At 35.5% G+C, this 18,310-nt stretch overlaps 2 protein-coding genes across 9 annotated transcripts; one reads left to right on the forward strand and one right to left on the reverse strand.

Annotated features, from left to right (window-relative positions):
- Positions 1–658: 658 nt before the first annotated feature.
- On the reverse strand, positions 659–7,108 carry luc7l (LUC7-like (S. cerevisiae)). Of its 5 annotated transcripts, none has more exons than XM_058766223.1 (11): positions 6,903–7,046; positions 5,771–5,837; positions 4,300–4,394; positions 4,116–4,214; positions 3,907–4,017; positions 3,360–3,503; positions 3,014–3,190; positions 2,837–2,925; positions 2,266–2,295; positions 1,624–1,788; positions 659–1,365 (listed from the first exon to the last, which is right to left on the reverse strand). In XM_058766223.1, the coding sequence occupies exons 1-11, from the start codon at positions 6,903–6,905 to the stop codon at positions 1,242–1,244; spliced, it is 1,104 nt and encodes a 367-aa protein (XP_058622206.1). In that variant the 5' UTR covers positions 6,906–7,046; the 3' UTR covers positions 659–1,241. The 5 variants fall into 5 exon arrangements, with proteins under 5 accessions (XP_058622206.1, XP_058622210.1, XP_058622207.1 ...); XM_058766227.1 differs by lacking the exon at positions 6,903–7,046 and adding an exon at positions 5,396–5,476 and having other exon boundaries at positions 5,771–5,785; XM_058766224.1 differs by lacking the exon at positions 5,771–5,837 and having other exon boundaries at positions 6,903–7,108.
- A 1,130-nt stretch (positions 7,109–8,238) lies between these two features.
- Positions 8,239–17,624, forward strand: fam234a (family with sequence similarity 234 member A). 4 transcript variants are annotated; one of them, XM_058766209.1, is made up of 13 exons: positions 8,239–8,321; positions 8,810–8,950; positions 10,009–10,283; positions 10,359–10,466; positions 10,648–10,830; positions 11,809–11,954; positions 12,044–12,176; positions 12,259–12,385; positions 12,480–12,620; positions 13,139–13,220; positions 14,479–14,631; positions 14,727–14,820; positions 15,027–17,624. In XM_058766209.1, the coding sequence occupies exons 3-13, from the start codon at positions 10,034–10,036 to the stop codon at positions 15,257–15,259; spliced, it is 1,650 nt and encodes a 549-aa protein (XP_058622192.1). In that variant the 5' UTR covers positions 8,239–8,321; positions 8,810–8,950; positions 10,009–10,033; the 3' UTR covers positions 15,260–17,624. The 4 variants fall into 4 exon arrangements, with proteins under 4 accessions (XP_058622192.1, XP_058622193.1, XP_058622194.1 ...); XM_058766211.1 differs by having other exon boundaries at positions 8,292–8,423; XM_058766210.1 differs by lacking the exon at positions 8,810–8,950 and having other exon boundaries at positions 8,254–8,321.
- Positions 17,625–18,310: the final 686 nt, after the last annotated feature.

Below are 18,310 nucleotides of genomic sequence, written 5' to 3' on the forward strand. Positions count from 1 at the left end.
GTAATGACGCCATCTGTCGGCGACGTACTGAGACGGAACACTAGTGGTGACAATAAAAATTATTTGTTATATATTATTGTTTTACCTATTATAAATGCATATTAATGTACACTAACTTATAGATTTGACTTTATGAATTAAAAACAATTCAGGGTAGTACAGTGATATGAATCCCTAGTATGAACTGGAAAAAAAAATATTAGATCAATTTGACCAACTGTATTCTAACATGAAAGGGTAATATTTTTAAATACGTCAAATGCCTATTTTGTATTCAATTAATTGTAGGGGAAAAAAATCAATATTCTCTTTTTAATTTTCTACCTGTTACATTGTTTTAATGTTTACACCTACACCAACCCCTTAAAAAAATGCAAAAACAATAATTATTGTTGTATAGTGTAACAAAAATTACACTATATTGATGTGCGCAAGCCCAGTAGACGAATCTGTATACCATCTAGCCTTAAGCCACTTAACTGTAACTACAGCAAAACCGTTTTGTAAAGTATTTCTAAATGTCTACAGCATATCAAATTTACAAGCTAAAGGAATAAATAGGTTTAATATTAAAATACACAAACACTCGGCTTAATTATTTGACTTTCAACTGATAAAACTGAATATGTATAAGTTCCCTCATTAATGACAAACACCATTTAAAGTCATAAAACCATTTAATGCACTTTGATAAGGACAACATGAAATCAAAACAGCCTTATAAAAGTTCATGTACATAGTAAATCTGAAACAATACACCATGACGGATTCACTCATTTAGATTTATTAAACTCCTACGCCTCTGCTACTGATACAGAGTCACTCTCTGTCTCTATGGGGAAATACTGCAGCTAGATTTAAAGAAAGGGCGTTTAAACTGACCTCAGAACAGCCTTCAGCAAAACATGCACACATCCACTTGGGACAAACAGTACAAAATAAAATCCCAATCCCAAAATATAACATTATGGAGGGGCAAAAAAAGTGGCAGTACATACTTTTGAGAACAGAAAAAAACTAAAAAACTAAAATAAAAAAAACCTCCACACACAATTGTAATTTCAACATTTGACAGTGAATCCGACAGGTTTAAGTCTCACTGGACTGAGATATTAAAGACTACAAAGACTGTAATGAAACAGGGTGTGGGCAGTTTACTATGGGTGAAGCAAACATGATAAATAAAAAAGTGGGTATATGTATGAGAGCGCTGTGTGTTTGTTATGGTAGAGTGAGATGATTCAGATCTCTCCGGCCTCTCTGTCATCGTGACGGCGAGACTCCGTCCTCCCGTTCAGCCCGTCTGATCTCCGCTCAGATGAACTGCGCTTGCTGTCTCTCTCACGATCACGGTCCCGTGAAGACCTAGACACAATCAGTCAACCGTTACTACAAGATCATGGAGGGTTTGTTTGCTTTTTAATGCCATTATTGCTTATTTTGATGGTGAAAATCATACCTGATGTATTAATTTAAAACCAACTAAAATATATTTAAGAATTTTCCTTAAAAAAAAATAAATCATACCAGCAAAAAATTACTTTCAGAAACTATAATAAACCACAATTTAGGCTTTTCAAAGCTTCATATGAACGAGAGAGGAAGAGGATTAATTGTTATTACTTGTGTGAGTGTTCTCGGCTGTGGCGCGAGCGGGATCTGGATCGAGATCGGTGCCGCCGGCGTCTGTCGCGCTCTTTGGAGCGGGAGCGGGAACGGCGCTTCTCTCGCGATGCGGAGCGGGAACGTCGGCGTCTGCGCTCTCGATCGCGCTCACGAGAACGAGACCTAGAACCACAACAAAAGGAAAGACAGATATGAACAACTGCTACATACACGAGATTAGAGAAATGAAAATTATATGATGTGGATTTTATTTTGATTTAGGCTGATTTGATATAAATCATTCTGGTTAATATGCAAACTACTTCAACATCCAAAACTATTTGCCATTGCTAAGGCTTTGAGGAATTTTTTCCTCAAAGCAGTTTATAGCCAATGAAATATTTTAGAGCAGAGCATAGAAAAATCTACTATAGAACAGAGTACAGAAATTCAAAAAGCTTCAAGATTTTATGAATTCCCTCAAAGTTCCAATTTTTTAAATGCCCTGACATTTCCATGACTGTCGAAACCATTTAATATTCTTACATAGCACAGTGTTCTTTGACTTAATCTCAGACCTTGATTTGCATGTTTGTTGTAATAACTGACATAATAGACATGAAAATAAATGCTGAATGATCAAGTGAATGAGCAACTGACCTCTTGCGTTCTCGGCTGCGTGACTTAGTCCTACAGGGAAAACCAGACAAGAATAATTATTTTGGTCAACACTGCAATCACTATTATTTAAACTGACTACTCACTGCCTTTGGAAACTTCATGCATTCATTAAATCTCTAAATAAATACATTTGTCTTTTTAACAGTGGGTTTCCTTGAACTTTAAAAACTGAAAAACAAAAACAAGTAGAAAAAAGTACACATTTAATTAATGATAAATATTAATAAGAAATTATATACATTTAAATATCTTATGAAAATAAATTTGCAAATCAGATTTTTTTTATAGCATATTTTACAAACATTTAGTATCTTAGAAATGCACAAGATCACATGAAAATGTGCAAAAAATATCCTCAAGTCTAATGATTTTAACAGGTGATGTCTTTGAATTTTAAATATATTTTAACACACAAAAAACATAATATAGAAACAAATAATAAAATAGGCAAACTAGACAAAGACAATTTTAAATTCTACAATATATTTCACAAAAATTAGGAATCTTAGAAATGCACCAGGTCACATGAAAGTGTTTAAAATATTCTCACCGTTTTTTCATTCTCTCCTCTCTCTCCCGCTCTTCCCTCCTCCTCAATCGCTCCTGGTTCCGTCTCTCCTGTTTGTCCTGCACAGTTTTCTGTAGAGAAAAAAAATGCTGCAATGTCACTTGCTATTCAAAACCAGTGACACCCCCTGCCAGAACCTGATTCAGGCCGACACGTTACCTTCAGCTGCTCCAGCTTCTCTCTGATCTGGATGAAGCCCAGGTGCAGTTTGCCGCCAAAGTGGTCAGCGAGACGCCGGTCATTGTCATGGAGACCAAGATAGGCAGAGCAAACCTCACAGACGCGCAACTTCTGCTGCTGGAAACTGGAGGCGGGCATAGAGTTCCTGTACTCTTCCTGTAAATAAAACAGAGCAAATGATTATTTATTTTTATTGCCATGTCAGAAAAACATCCAGAAAACACTACAAACTCACACTAGAGCAAGAGAGAGATAAGATTGTAAAAATGAAAAGGATAACAAACATTTTGAATCAGTTAAATGTGAATAAAGTATGTTGACGAACCTCTGCATCCTTCTTCTTAGTTCGGACTTTCTCAACCTCCTGTAGAACTGTCTGGGCTTCATCCACATTCCCCTCAGCGCCGAGCTGTTCAGCCTTCGCCAGCAGCTTCCCGATCTCCTCATTCAACTCGTGAACTTTTTCTGCCTGCCAACCAAACATACAAGGTAAATGAGACACAGATCACACAACTCCATGAGTTCTTTAGATAATCTAGGGACTTGAATACACAACATCTCATCTTATTCAATTTTCTCCTTTTATTTGCACACAAAAGATCAGATTATTCATAAACTGACTTGAGAAAAAGTAAAGAAAGGCTTGATTATGCCAAAAATCATTATAATGATTAATCTGGTCAGTACTGAGATCACGAAATATTTACAATGATTACACACCGACTTGGTAAAAAATCATGCATTTATTACACACAGTTTAACAAAAAAAGGTATTTAAACATCCAGGGTTATAATAACCAGGGCTTTTATAGTAACACAATTAATTTTTTTTAAGATTAAAAGTTACTTGAAATTTTTTCCACACTTCATACCTTTGCGGCCACCTCAGCGCTGATCTCTTCCTGTGTCTCAGCGAGACGCTTCTTGGCCAACTCAGTCCTGCGGTCACAGTCGGCAATAAACGACTCCAGGTGATCCACCGCCTGCACAACACAGATTCCGCATCAGAATTTAAAAAGCCTTTGCTGCAAATTCATTGAAAACACTAGTAGATGAGCTCGACTTGATACCGATAACTTACATCCAGTTCAAAGAACAGGTCTCTCTCTTTAGACGCGATCTCATAGTCTGCTCTCAGCGCCAGGTCATGGATCTTAGAGCATTCGCCAAGGTCCATGCGCTACAAACACACAGCAGAGACAAAGACTTCATCAAGATGCTGCACAAATACTCATCATCTACTGTTGTAATATGTTTTCCCTCACCGTTCCAGAGAGGATGTCATGCGGGCAGCAGTTGAGCAGGTGCGATTTGCAGACGCGCTCGTCTGTGAATTTAACCCGCTGTCTCGACTCATCTCCTGTAAGGACACAGCACATAACAGACATTGAATGAGACCACACACACACTCGCATGTGTCTCACACACACACACACTGCGTCCGCTACACACTCCTAACTTTGCGGCCAAGGGTCAAACACCTGCCTGTCACTGCGGTGAAATTATGAGTTCTGACATATACTGAGCGTGTGTTTGACAGTGTCAGACATAATCTGTGTTACACAGGAAAGTTAAGGCTTTTCGTTCATGTAGATCGGAGATATTTAACTTCCACTGACCCAAGGCCGCTTTCTTTAACTGGCTCCTTAATGTGAATATCTAAAAATAAAGAGGTAGCGTCTGATCACGGACCAAACCAAGAGGTTAGCAGTCCCTGTTACTATTAGTTATTTATTCTGTACAGCCACCATGTAAATGGACTGATGTTTTCTACAGTGAGCATTAGGACTGGGTGATATAGCAAAAAAAACTAAAAAACATTGATATTTTTCTGCCTTTTAAGATATAATCTAGTTATAAATTATTCCTTAAAAATTAATCACAAGAGATTTAATTTATATGCACCAATATAACAAGTATAGCATAACAAAATTTATTACAAAATCAACTAATACATGAAAATTAACATGCGCAAATGAAGTTTAAATCAGAAACACTACATTTGGGAAGTTGAATGGTTAAAATATAAGCATTAAAATTACTGTACTGCTATTCAAGATGTTGCGAAACATTATAAAGCCAGAAAAAAACACCACACACACCAAATGTTTTATATCACCCAGCCCTAGTTTGCATAATGCATCTATGGTTTTATAACTGCCAATTGAGTGCAAAGGTGTATGGGATAGAAGATCAGAGAGGGATGTCATGTTTCAGAGAGCCATCTTGTACTCAGTAATAGCACTATCCCTCATGAGTACATGTAGAAATGCTGCATAATCTAATGTGCATATTAAACCAAAGTTGACCAAGTTGAAATAAGACATTGAAAACTAAAGTGAAAGGTTAATTGATACACACTGCGAGGTCTCTCCCATTCAGAACCCCTCCTGCGGTCCAAGCCTCTAAAAGTTTAAAGGGAAAAGCTTTTCTTGCCCAAACCTGTAATGAGGAAGTTGGGAATGATACAGAAGAATAAAGGTGAAGACGTCGGCGGAGGAATTTGAGTTCTCTTTCCTTTATTTTATCTTTTCTTTTTTTTTTTAAAGTTAGATTTGAGGAAAGCCGCTCAGGCACAGCATCAGTGAACTACATCCGCCTGGGCAGAAGCTTCGTATCCTCTCTGCTCACTCTTACGTTACCAATTAGCGTGATGTGTAACACAGTTACTGCTGGAAAGCAAACAGTATTGTTTTTTCATATTCATAACAGCTTTAAAAAGCATTGGTGACTCACGGCTCGATGAACATGAGGCTTTTCTGCAACTCCCTTGCAGATGTAGGCTGGCAAACATACACTGAACCTTAATGAATAGAATAAAGGGGCCACAATTGTTCAGTCTGTATGAAACAAATGTACGGGAAGCATATGAATTCATCTCAGCATTCACACAGACAGTCGCTTCATTCACACGGAGGGTGAGATTTCTTACAGCCAGTAAAACTCAATTTAACAAATTAAAGTGCATCTGCTCAAGTCCCTTCTGTTGTTTACTAATCTTAAGCAAAAATCCTCTTGAGCTGATCAAAATCATATCACAAAATCTAGAAGTCATATTTCCTCTTGGCAATGCTCCTTCAGATTTAATGCTTGCATCAATTTTTGGGGAAATTACTCTTCATATGTGAAATCACATTATTAATAGCTGATAACTAGAGAGAAGGCTGAAGATGCTTTATACATAAACTTTCATCTTTTTAAATATATTTTATACATTTAAGAACATACATATTTGAATTTTCACAGTATTAATTTACTAAAGATATTTTCCAACTGCACACACACATACATATTCACTGTAATATTTTACAATAGAATCCACTGACAAGGCTGTCAAAAATGCAAAATATCAGCTAATTAATTGGCATTGACGTCATATTGATCTATCACCAATATTATTAATAATAACAACATTACTATTTTTAGTAGTTTTACCAATTACATATGGGTTAAACATACTGGCACAATGGGATGTCTGTATATTTCCTAAAATGGAAGCCTAATTTCTCAACTTACTAAAAAAGAAAAATGTAGTTAAGTCTAACAGTTATTTCTGTTAAGAATGAACTAATTAATCAACTAAATCGTAATTTCTGATAAAAGGTCCTCATCATATTGCATTAGCTTAGCATACGGAGCCGTGACGTCGTCCCACTGGCGTCAATACTCCCCTTCATGGACACAAACATTAAACTGAAGCGTTTCAAGAGGAAATGCTGCTGCATTTAGCTAATCTTAAGACTCTGACATATATCTTAAGGCATTGATTTTAATATTTGTCTGGCTCATTATATTCTGGTTTGGGTTAATCTGAGCGCGCGGCCTTCAGAAATCCTCTCAGAGCCGTTAGCACGCGGCTAACACTCACCATCCCTCGACGTTCCCATCAGCTGATCCAGCAAAGCTCTCATCTGAGCCTGGGCCGACATCCTGACTCGATTAACTCGCTCGCCTCACAAAGGTGATGGTGATTTTACCCTAAAAATGAAAGTTTTAATCATCTGCGAACCGCTTCGCTCCAGTGTCTGTCGCCGCCGTCGCTATCTTCACTAGCGAGAGAGCAAACGAACTCAAATGAGTGAGCGGCCAATCAGAGCGCGCTACGCAATCTTAAAGAGGAAGTGTATTTTACTATGTATTATTATTACACTTTTTTCTTTTTTGTATTTTTTGTTTTATGAAATAAATAATAATTAAGAAACTCAAATGTATAACAAAACCTGTAACATACTTACTAACATCAATAATATTCAATTTAGCAGTTACAAAGATATTTTACTATATTATTATTATTACTACCTTTTCTGTATTGTTTGTTTTATAAAATAATAATAATTAAGAAACTCAAATGTATAACAAAACCTGTAACATACTTACTAACATCAATAATATTCAATTTAGCAGTTACAAAGATATTTTACTATATTATTATTATTACTACCTTTTTGTATTGTTTGTTTTATAAAATAATAATAATTAAGAAACTCAAATGTATAACAAAACCTGTAACATACTTACTAACATCTAATATTAAATTTAGCAGTTACAAAGATATTTTACTATATTATTATTACATTTTTGTATTGTTTGTTTTATAAAATAATAATAATAATAATAATAATTAAGAAACTCAAATGTATAACAAAACCTGTAACATACTTACTAACATCTATATTAAATTTAGCAGTTACAAAGATATTTTACTATATTATTATTATTACATTTTTGTATTGTTTGTTTTATAAAATAATAATAATAATAATTAAGAAACTCAAATGTATAACAAACCCTGTAACAATAATATTAAATTTAGCAGTTACAAAGATTAATTTCAACTAATCGTTTATATAATATATTTTACTATATTATTATTATTACATTTTTTGTATTGTTTGTTTTATGAAATAAATAATCATAATAATAATTAAGAAACTCAAATGTATAACAAAACCTGTAACAATAATATTAAATTTAGCAGATTCATTTGAACTAATCGTTTAAATAATTTATTTTTAAAGCAATTTATTTGAATACAATTATTTTTACGACAGTCTAACACAAAAATAAATACTTACATTTCTGCGCTAAAATTATTTCTTTATAATTTCTCGGTGGGTAATTTTAAACGAAATTTTACATTTTGTCCTCCGAGCAAATATTGTGAGATACAAGAAAAATCCATTGTAATAAAATCGCGCGTTTGTCCCGGTCGCGTTGCCGTAGGCGGAAGTGTCGTTGTCAAACCTGCTCAGTCGCTCGAGGCGCGGAACGATCTGTCATTCACCAGGTTTGTTTTGATCAGACAAAAGTGTGTTTTACCAAAACGATCGCTATTTCATTCATTTACTTGGTTTCGGTTTGGTCAACAAGTGAGGCTTGTTAATTAAAGGTTAGAGAGGTCATTTTAACTTTAACATTTTAATTCTTCTACAAAACATGATCTTGATTTCTGTTTATGCTAGACACAACTTTGTATTTCAGCTAATGAATGTGAAAAGACTTGGTTGTTTCTTATATGAGCTTTATTTAGTTCAACTGTGGTTGTTATTTAATGCCATGCAACAGGCTTACAAATATACTAAATATACATGTTTATAGTGTATTTGTGTGTATATAAGTGATTATTGTGTGTGGTGCAGTGCTGCTTGTTGTTGTTGTTGTTGTCATCTAAATGACAGTTTCCAGAATGGAGGTGTTTGTTTGGCCCCGGGCTCTTCTAGCTCCAGCAGAGGTGTTTTTGTTTGGATGTTTAATAACAGCTCCTGTCTGACACAGAACACTCTGGATGGGAAACGCAGCAGGATCTGTTGAGTGTGCATGAGTTCACATACAGTAGTCCGCTGGATGCAGCAGATTGTGTTGTTCTGAGGGTTACGATCAGGGCTGCTGTCACTGAACATACAGGGTTGAATTCAGGTAGGAGGGACCTGTGAGCTAGAAGAATTACAAACTCTTCCTTTGTTTCCTTGAGTATGGTGATGAACCACATAGTTTATAGTTTACAATACTTTGAGCCAGTTGAGTTACGGAGATCTGTGTTCTTTTGCATGTTTGGACTAATGACTTGGAAACCAATCAAAATTTGGCATTTTGTGACCTGAATCTGTTTGATTGTTATTTTTATCAGTATTTGCTCCTATATGTGCCATATGAAATTATTATTACCGTAACAGTAAAAATTAAGCTTAATGTACTGGATTTTAATGAAGCATTAAATATATATTTTTGTATTCAATTTTAGTCCGAGTTTAAAATTATGTTATTATGATTTTAAAAATAACATTTGGTCGTAACATTTTGGGCTTAAGTAAACTTGCAGACATTTATCTGCAGCATTAAAAATTTTAACACATATTTGGATTCATCCAGTAACACCTGATAGTCAGTATTTTTTTTTTTTTTTTTAATGGAGCAGTTTATTAAACATTTAGACAAAGTATTTTTTATTTTTTTTTGGAATCTATAAAGAAAGTTTGCATATGTGTTTTTTGTTCAGTATTTTATATGATACATCAGGCTTTTATGGCTCATATAATATAATGAGAATATGGAGCTCGTACTCAAAAGAGGAAAAACAAAGCATATTTATATGGCCAGAAAGTAATCAGAATGAAATTCTGATCAGTTGTAATGTAAATCACTGAGATCTTTATAAAAGCACAGCAGATACTTACATAAAATGCATAGAAATATCAGTCGTCACTCTGTATCTCCCAATTCAGTTTTGATCATTTAGATGCTTTAGAACTATATCAGATATGATACTGTAGGCTTGTTAATGTCAAATTCTTAAACAGTATTCTGGAATACAACCCAAATGTATTGTGTAACTCTAAATTGTATGATTGAATGTTGAGCCAGGCGGTCAATTTTGTAACTGTGCTAGTTTCTTGTATTTTCCTCAAACTGCCGGTATAAAATATATTTTTTGATAATCATCAGATGATTATGTCTCACCTGCTTCTGTGTTGCAGTGGTGTGGAGTTCTGCTGGTCTCAGATGGCAGATGCATCAGGGAGTGCTTTTGAGGCGGAGCCTCTGAAGGGTGGAGAGGCAGAAGGGGGCGTGTCTAAGAAGAAAAGCTGCACAGAAAAGCTGGGCATCTCACACCTGACGGGCTGGCGCACGGGTGCCTTCCTCTTCTTTCTCTTCCTGTGCCTGGTTGTGGTCTTCGCCTTTTCATTCATCCTTCCCTGCCCCGTACGGCCGCAATATTCTTCCACCTGGAACTGCACTTTACCTGACGCAGGTGAGCAACGTGCAAAATACAGTAGTTACATTCATGCATTTCTGATCGGATGCTGAAAGCGTTTCTCTCCTGTAGCCACGTATGATTTCCTGGCTGTTGAGGAGGCAAATGGAGACAGAGTCTTGGACGTGTTGTTCATCTACAAGGACTCTGAAGCCAGCCGCAACACATGTTTGAGTGAAGGTAAGCCTAAAAACACATGTACTAACCCGCTTGCTGTTGTTTATAGAGACAAAACAAAATGTTTAAAACACCAGATAGTTATGTGTGAGGATCATTATTCCCTAAAGAAAATCTTAATAAGGGACTCATAGCTGCTGCTATATTGTGTATTTTGCTGCCCGAAATAATTATTCTTTTTCAGATTTATCAATCCCTTGTCTGGTTTTAACGGCTGTTGATGGTACTGATGGAAAGACACTTTGGGAAAGACCTCTAGCTGCTGAATTTGATTGGGTGGAGTGTGGAGTAAAGGGTCTCGGAAGTCAAGGAACAGGATGTCTGGTTGCTCACGCAGATAATCTCACAGCTGTTGATATAAAGACAGGTAGAGGATTTATGAATTATGACACAGATATGAACATCACTAAGAAAAAAGTACCATGTATTTGAAACAGTACTATGTATACAATCCTGTTCAAAAGATTACATTTGATAAGTTTTTTTAATGTTTTTGAAAGTAGTCTGTAATGCTTATAAAGACTGCATTTATTTGATTAAAAATACAGTAAAAACAGAAAAAAATATGAAATATTATTACAGTTTAAAATAGCTGTTTTCTAAGTGAATATATTGTAAAATGTAATTTATTTCTGTGTTCAAAGCTGAATTTTCGGCATCATTACTCCAGTCTTCAGTGTCACATGATCCTTCAGAAATAATTCTGATATGAGAAAACATTTCTTATTATTGTCAGTGTTGAAAACAGTTATGCTGCTTCATATTTTTGTGAAAACCGTGACAAACCTTTTTTTTTTATTTGATTAACATGAAGTTTATTTATAACAGAAACCTTTTTAACACATTACAATAAGGTCTCATTTGCCAATTGTTAATGCATTAACTAACATAAACTAACAATAACCTAAATATTTCTATAGCATTTATAAACCTTACTGTAAAAAAATGTAATATTTATGTTAGTTGAGTTCACAGTACTAATGTTAACAGATAAAACTTTTGATCTTACATATGTATTATTAAATGTTGAGATTAGCATTAGTTAAGATTAATAAATGTATAAAAGTATTGTCCATTGTTAGTTCATGTTAACTAATGTATTTATTTTGAAGTGTTAGAGAAATCTTTTGTAACATTATGTCTTTACTTTCACTTTTGATCAGATTAATGCATCTTTGCTGAAAAAAAGTATTCTTTTCTTTAAAAAAAAAAACCCGCAATGTTCCCAAACTCTTGAACAGTAATGTATGAATACGTTAATAATCCAGTATCATGGTACCGCTTCAGAACATTCTGTCCAAATCAACAGTGCATTCGGAAACGTTTTGATGTTTTGTTCCATCAGGTGTGATCAGGTGGCAGCAGTCGCGTTCTACTGTGCTGAACGGAAATCTGCCGCTGATTAGCATTCAGGATCTGAACGCTGATAAAGCAGAGGACTTTGCCATACTTTCATATAATCCTGAAGCGTCATCATTCACACCCATACCGGTACGACACACACACACACACACACACTCAATAACACCTGTGCGGAAGACTTTGTGATAACATTCATTGTGATCCGTTTCCTCTTTTAGAGCGAGCTGGTGTTTTTCTCAGGAAAGTCAGGTGATCAGATCGGCTCGAAGGTGTATGTTGATTGGAACGGGGTGTTTGGTCACCAGCAGTTCAAAACGGCCAGTGGCGCTCCATACCTGCTGTTACTCACAAGTGTGTAGCAGATTTTAGCATCGCTTCTCTATTGTTTCTCCTTTAGATCGCTGAACTCAACTGTTTCTCTCTCTCTCCACAGAATCTGGGCTCTATGCGGTCAGTTTGCAACATCTGGCAGTGCTGGCCGATCTGGGGTCTACGCTGAAGGAAGACAAAAGCTGGAAGGAAAAATCTGACAAAAACACTGGATTGATCTCCCTCTATCAGTAATACGCATTGGGGGTTAAACCCTATCCACTTTCTTTCTGTCATTTTCCATTATCATGATATTATCGGTTTCTTCTGATCGCTTCACCATAGGTCTGATTCTCTGAAGCGTGTGATGGTTTTTCCTGGCAGTAGTCCTCCATCACTGCTGGTCCAGACGGACTCCAGCGTGTCACTGCTGCACACAGACACACTGAAGATGGCATGGACCACCAACACCAGCACTCTGCTCAGGTGCCATAAAAACACCCATCCCAAACCTGTGGAAGCTATTTGTGACCCTGGACCACAAAACCAGTGTTAAGTGTCAATTTTTCGAAATTGAGATTTATAGATCATCTGAAAGCTGAATAAATAAGCTTTCCATTGATGTATGGTTTGTTAGGATCGGACAATATTTGGCTGAGATACAACTATTTGAAAATCTGGAATCTGAGGGAGCAAAAAAAATCTAAATATTGAAAACATCGCCTTTAAAGTTGTCCAAATGAATTCTTAGCAATGCATATTACTAATCAAAAATGACGTTTTGATATATTTACAGTAGTAAATTTACAAAATATCTTCATGGAATATGATCTTTACTTAATATCCTAATCATTTTTGGCATAAAAGAAAAATCTATAATTTTGACCCATACAATGTATTTTTGGCTATTGCTACAAATATACCCCAGCGACTTAAGACTGGTTTTGTGGTCCAGGGTCACATATGTGCATTACATTGATTTATTCCTCTGTGTGTTTTTCTAGTGTGCCAACATTTGGGCATTTCGACAAAGATGGAATTCCTGACATAATGATAGAGGAAGACATTGGCAATAAAACCAAAAGAGTAAGTGATTAAATGTATTATTATTGATAGTAATTTGAGGTGTTATATAGAGTTACATATACTGTGTGTGTGTAGAGAGAGAGAGAGAGAATATTTTATTGTTGATTTTTGATTGTTTTAATCATATGTAAAAACACTACTGTTCAAAAGTATGGGATCAGTTTGTTTTAAAGAAATTAATACTAATTTACATTAATACTTTTATTCAGCAAGAATGCATTCAATAGATCAAAAGTGACAGTAAAGACATTTATAATGTTACAAAAGATTTCTATTTCAGATAAATGCTGTTATTTTGAACTTTCTGTTCATCAAAGAATCCTGAAAAATAACATGTATACTGATTTCCAAAGATTTTCGGCAGCACAACTGTTTTCAGCATTGATAATCATAAATGTTTCTTGAAAAGCAAATCAGCATATCATCTGACACTGAAAACTGAAAAATCAGCTTTGCATCACAGGAATAAATTCCATTAAATTTTTTTTTTTTTAAATTATATATATATATATGACCCTGGACCACAAAACCAGTCTTAAGTCGCTGGGGTATATTTGTAGTAATAGCCAAAAATACATTGTATGGGTCAAAATGATACATTTTTCTTTTATGCCAAAAATCATTAGGATATTAAGTAAAGATCATGTTCCATGAAGATATTTTGTAAATTTCTTACTGTAAATGTATCAAAACTTAATTTTTGATTAGTAATATGCATTGCTAAGAACTTCATTTGGACAACTTTAAAGGTGATTTTCTCAATATTTTGATTTTTTTTGCTCCCTCAGATTCCAGATTTTCAAATAGTTGTATCTCGGCCAAATATTGTCAGATAACTAACAAACCATACATCAATGGAAAGCTTATTTATTCAGCTTTCAGATTATGTATAGATCTTGTTGTCCAGGGTCACATATATATAATTAATGACTTAAAAAGTGGGTGGAGGGATTGAATTGTTCAACGCAATGAAGAAGGCCTTGAGCCAAAATGTTTGTTTTTTTTGTCCTATTGGTGATTAATGTCAAATAAAATGCTAAAAAGAATACTGTTTTTGTGAAACAGTGTCATGGATTCATATATTTGAAATTGTTAAAAAAAAAAAAAAAAAAGTAAAAATTGTAAAACATTTTTAAAAAATCATATAAGATGTAAAAATAAAAAATGCAATTATGCAATAATATATGATCAAAAGAAAAACTGACCCCAGATGTTTGGTGCATGTATATATTATCTGTCTATCTATGGTGTGTTTTAGGTATTGGTTCTCAGTGGAAGCTCTGGAGTGGTCCTGTGGGAAGTGAATCTGTTGTTCTGGACTCCGAGCCCTCGTCCGGCGTCTGTCCTCACACTGAACACCTACTCAGTGTTCATGCTCTGGGGGCAGAGTCAGAGTCAAGACAACCAGACTGTAAGAGCGTAAATATACATACACACGTAAACACACACCTGCAGAAATAAGGCACTGATGTGTGTGTGTGTGTGTGTGTGTTTGTTGATACTCAGAATGAGATGCATTCATCATTCCTGCTGCATCCTCGATATTCCCAGCTGCTGCTTGAAAGAAGAAATCCTGCACAGAACATTATCTCTTTTAAGGGTATCTCTTTTTCCCAACAGTTTTGCTGCATTCAAATCTTTTACATGACCATTTTCTCTCTGTATTGTACACTGTTTTTGCTACTGTACCTTTAAGGCATATAGGTTTATAAAAGATTGCAAAACAACTGCAAGCACCTTTAAATTGCACCATGTTGTAAGTCAGGCTTATTAAAAAAATATATACATCTCTCTGCATTTGTTTAGCGATGCTGTTGGAGCGAGGCCGCCATGCTGGTTACCTCGTTCTGACCGGACCAGATGGACGGCAGCACGCAGAATTAGGTGAGACGGAGCCAGTGATTCTGACCAAGCGGAAGATCAAGGGGGACGTGCCGGAGAGCACCGCTCTGAGAGTAGGAGCTGATGAGTCGACCTCTGAAGAAGCAGAGGTGAAGGAGGCGTTCTACAGGCTGCGCTTCAGTGATGCACTTTTCTGAAACACAATGACAGTTTATATTGAAACACTAATCTTCAACCCAAAGGTCATACAGGCCAAAGAAAAAACAACAACAACAACAGTGGCTGCATGTAGAACTTGAAATGTCTTGACTATTTTATTTATATATCTGTTAATCAGATCTACTTCGATCTAGTTTAAACTGTGCTTGAGAATGATGTCATGAAACCCAAGACACCAAATCATCAGGGTTTCGTCCCCAATGCTATACAACTGCATTTATTTTTGACCATATTCATTTATACATTTTGGGTCATGCTGCATTATTTTATGACAATCATAAACTACAGTAAAGCATTTCAGATTTTTGCATAGCCAGAGACTATCAGGAGGTACTTTTATATTTATAATGATCAGGGATTTCATATAAAGGTGAATCTCATACAGAACAGTCTGGGTCAAGATAATGTTGTAAAGGAACAGTTCACCCAAAAATGATGTGTTCACCCTCAGGCCATCCAAGAGTTTGTTTCTTCATCAGAACAGATTTGGAGAAATGTAGCATTAGATCACTTGCTCACCAGCGGATCCTCTGCAGTGAATGGGTGCCGTCAGAATGAGAGTCAAAACAGCTGATAAAAACATCACAATAATCCACACCACTCCAGTCCATCAGTTAATGTCTCGTTAAGTGAAAAGCTGCATGTTTGAAAGAAACAAATCCATCATTAAGGCATTTTAACTTTAAACCGTTGCTTCTGGCTAAAATAGTCCATAATCCGTGATGATTCATCCAGTGAAAAAATCCATCTCCTCTTGTCTTTCACATCAAAATCCACCAACATATTTGTTCAGAACTGTTTTAGGCTGTTATCAGTGCATATTTCTCTCGGTGTACCCACTGTCACTGACATTTTTAGTAGCGGGTTTATTAAACAAAAAGAAAACGACGAATATCGATTTTCAGTTAACTTGCTAAAGCAGGAAAATAATGAAAAGAAAGTCCTCTCATGTATTGCGACAAGTTGAGAATCATGAGTTGTGAGGACATGGGGCTTAAATATAGCTAATTAAAATTAATTTAGCCCAAAACGTATGTGTTCTATCCACTAAAATGATAAGATAATACAAATAAAATGAGAAAATATGAATTCTTTAATTTTTATATTTTATTCATACTGGAGTGGTGTGTATTATTGTGATGTTTTTATCAGCTGTTTGGACTCTCATTCTGACGGCACCCATTCACTGCAGAGGATCTATTGCTGAGACACTGATGCAATGCTACATTTCTCCAAATTTGTTCACCTGAAGAAGCATAAGTAAATTCTCATTTCTGGGAGAACGGTTTCTTGAAATGTAATAAAAATGATGCCACAATCTAAAAAATGCAGTTGTCCTAAAAATGGGCTTTATTTTCTTTTGCAAAATCTAATTTCTTGTGTTGTCCTTTTGATTTTGGTATGAAATATGACCCGGACATGAGTTTCATGAGATTCATGTTTGGGTAATTGTGGTGTTTTGATTGTATTCCGAGTCTGCTGTAGTGGAGCGATGCCCTGCGTAACACTATAATGAACGCTTAGCATGCACTAAGCATTCAGCTGCATTTTGCGGCAACACTAAAAACAAGGCGAGTTGTGTGTGTCAAAAAGAGAAAATGAATATTTATTATTTGCAGTGCAGTGCTGCTCCTGTATCACAGGGGTTTGTTTGTTAGGATGGAGACTTTGTCTCTTTTATTAATGGTTTTAAGTGTTTGAGTGAGTCAAAAAGTGTTTGTAAGTGTTCTGCTGTTTTATGCTGCTGTTGTTAAAGATGCACCTTTGTCATTTTTGTTAACTCACTGTGCTGATTTGTTAGCAGGGAGGACTGTTATCACATAGTGCTGTACATTTAGTGCCTTAAACAGGGACCTGAAAACTCTACAGATGCTCTTATGAGTAATATACACATTCTGTCCATATGCTGTTTAGAATCATATCTACAAAATGGGTTTTATTTAAAGTGGGGCTGTGGATGTTTGAACCAATGAGTAGAATTGTACCTTTAGTTTATCATAGCTTTATGATGTCTTCGGTTAGTTTTCTGTGCATCTACATCCACAGATGATCAGCTGCACCAAAACAACATGCCTTTGAATCTAAAGAAGCCAAAATAAACGAAACACTGTGCATTGAATACAGGTGTAGTAGATGAATGTGTTGTTTAAAATAAATCAGCTAACTTTGATGCGTTGTATTTATAATTAGAGATTTATTATTAACTGGTTTAGATTCACTGATTTTGTAAACCTGTAGATCAGGTCAAAAATTTAGCTTATGTTATTTTCTGAGAACTGATTGCATTGATACACTGTGTAATAAATAGAATGCCTTCAGTGCTATTGTTTTTTCAATCCTTAATGCAGTTGTTATTTCTTTTTGTCTTCTTATTTCATGTTTATGCAAGGCACATTTTAGGGTTACACTTAGCTCATGAATATTTATTATACCAACTTAATATTCATAAGCCAAGCTTTCAGCATAGTAATTTAGTTTTTTCCTCCGTTCCCTTTTCTGTTAAATTATTCAATACGCTATAATAACCAATACAATCAACTATGCAATTTAAACACCATTAAAAAACAAATGAATAAAATTGCTAACAGTATTTTATTAATATTTAATAAAGTCAGTGCACCACAATACCGTATTAAAACGTATGAAAGTTTTTGGTTTTTTATGCATCGTCATTAAAGCTGACGTGTACATAACATGCATGTTTTAAACGTGTCACATGACTTTCATGTACCTCGCAACAAGGGAAGTGCGCACGGCTCGCGCGCTCTGGTGTCAGATTCCGGTCACACTGTCACGCGCACGTACAGTAGGTTCACGTCGGTTTACTGGACCACAGAGACAGCCAATGCAAAAGAATACAAAAGAATGTTTTTGTGCGAAGAAAATGCAAAACCGAAAGTGAATAATTGATTTATTCGCGCGTTCGCTGATGCTCGTTTATGAGCCGCTGGGCTTATGGCGACGTTTAATTCGCATCCGCGTCAGACTGTTAAACGCGTCTCCTGGTGAACTTGCGAACGGAAAACTCC

The sequence above is a fragment of the Onychostoma macrolepis genome, chromosome 24, assembly GCF_012432095.1.
Source record: "Onychostoma macrolepis isolate SWU-2019 chromosome 24, ASM1243209v1, whole genome shotgun sequence".
NCBI classification, from domain to species: domain Eukaryota; kingdom Metazoa; phylum Chordata; class Actinopteri; order Cypriniformes; family Cyprinidae; genus Onychostoma; species Onychostoma macrolepis.

Coding starts and splice junctions, on each gene's coding strand:
- luc7l (XM_058766222.1), bottom strand. CDS start 5,912: ATGAATTCATATGCTTCCCGTACATTTGTTTCATACAGACTGAACAAT. Junction 4,395..5,770: donor AGCCTCATGTTCATCGAGCC/GTGAGTCACCAA, acceptor GTGTCCTTACAG/GAGATGAGTCGAGACAGCGG. Junction 2,926..3,013: donor AGAAGCTGGAGCAGCTGAAG/GTAACGTGTCGG, acceptor TTTTCTCTACAG/AAAACTGTGCAGGACAAACA.
- fam234a (XM_058766209.1), top strand. CDS start 10,034: ATGGCAGATGCATCAGGGAGTGCTTTTGAGGCGGAGCCTCTGAAGGGT. Junction 12,177..12,258: donor ATACCTGCTGTTACTCACAA/GTGTGTAGCAGA, acceptor CTCTCTCCACAG/AATCTGGGCTCTATGCGGTC. Junction 14,632..14,726: donor AGAGTCAAGACAACCAGACT/GTAAGAGCGTAA, acceptor GTTGATACTCAG/AATGAGATGCATTCATCATT.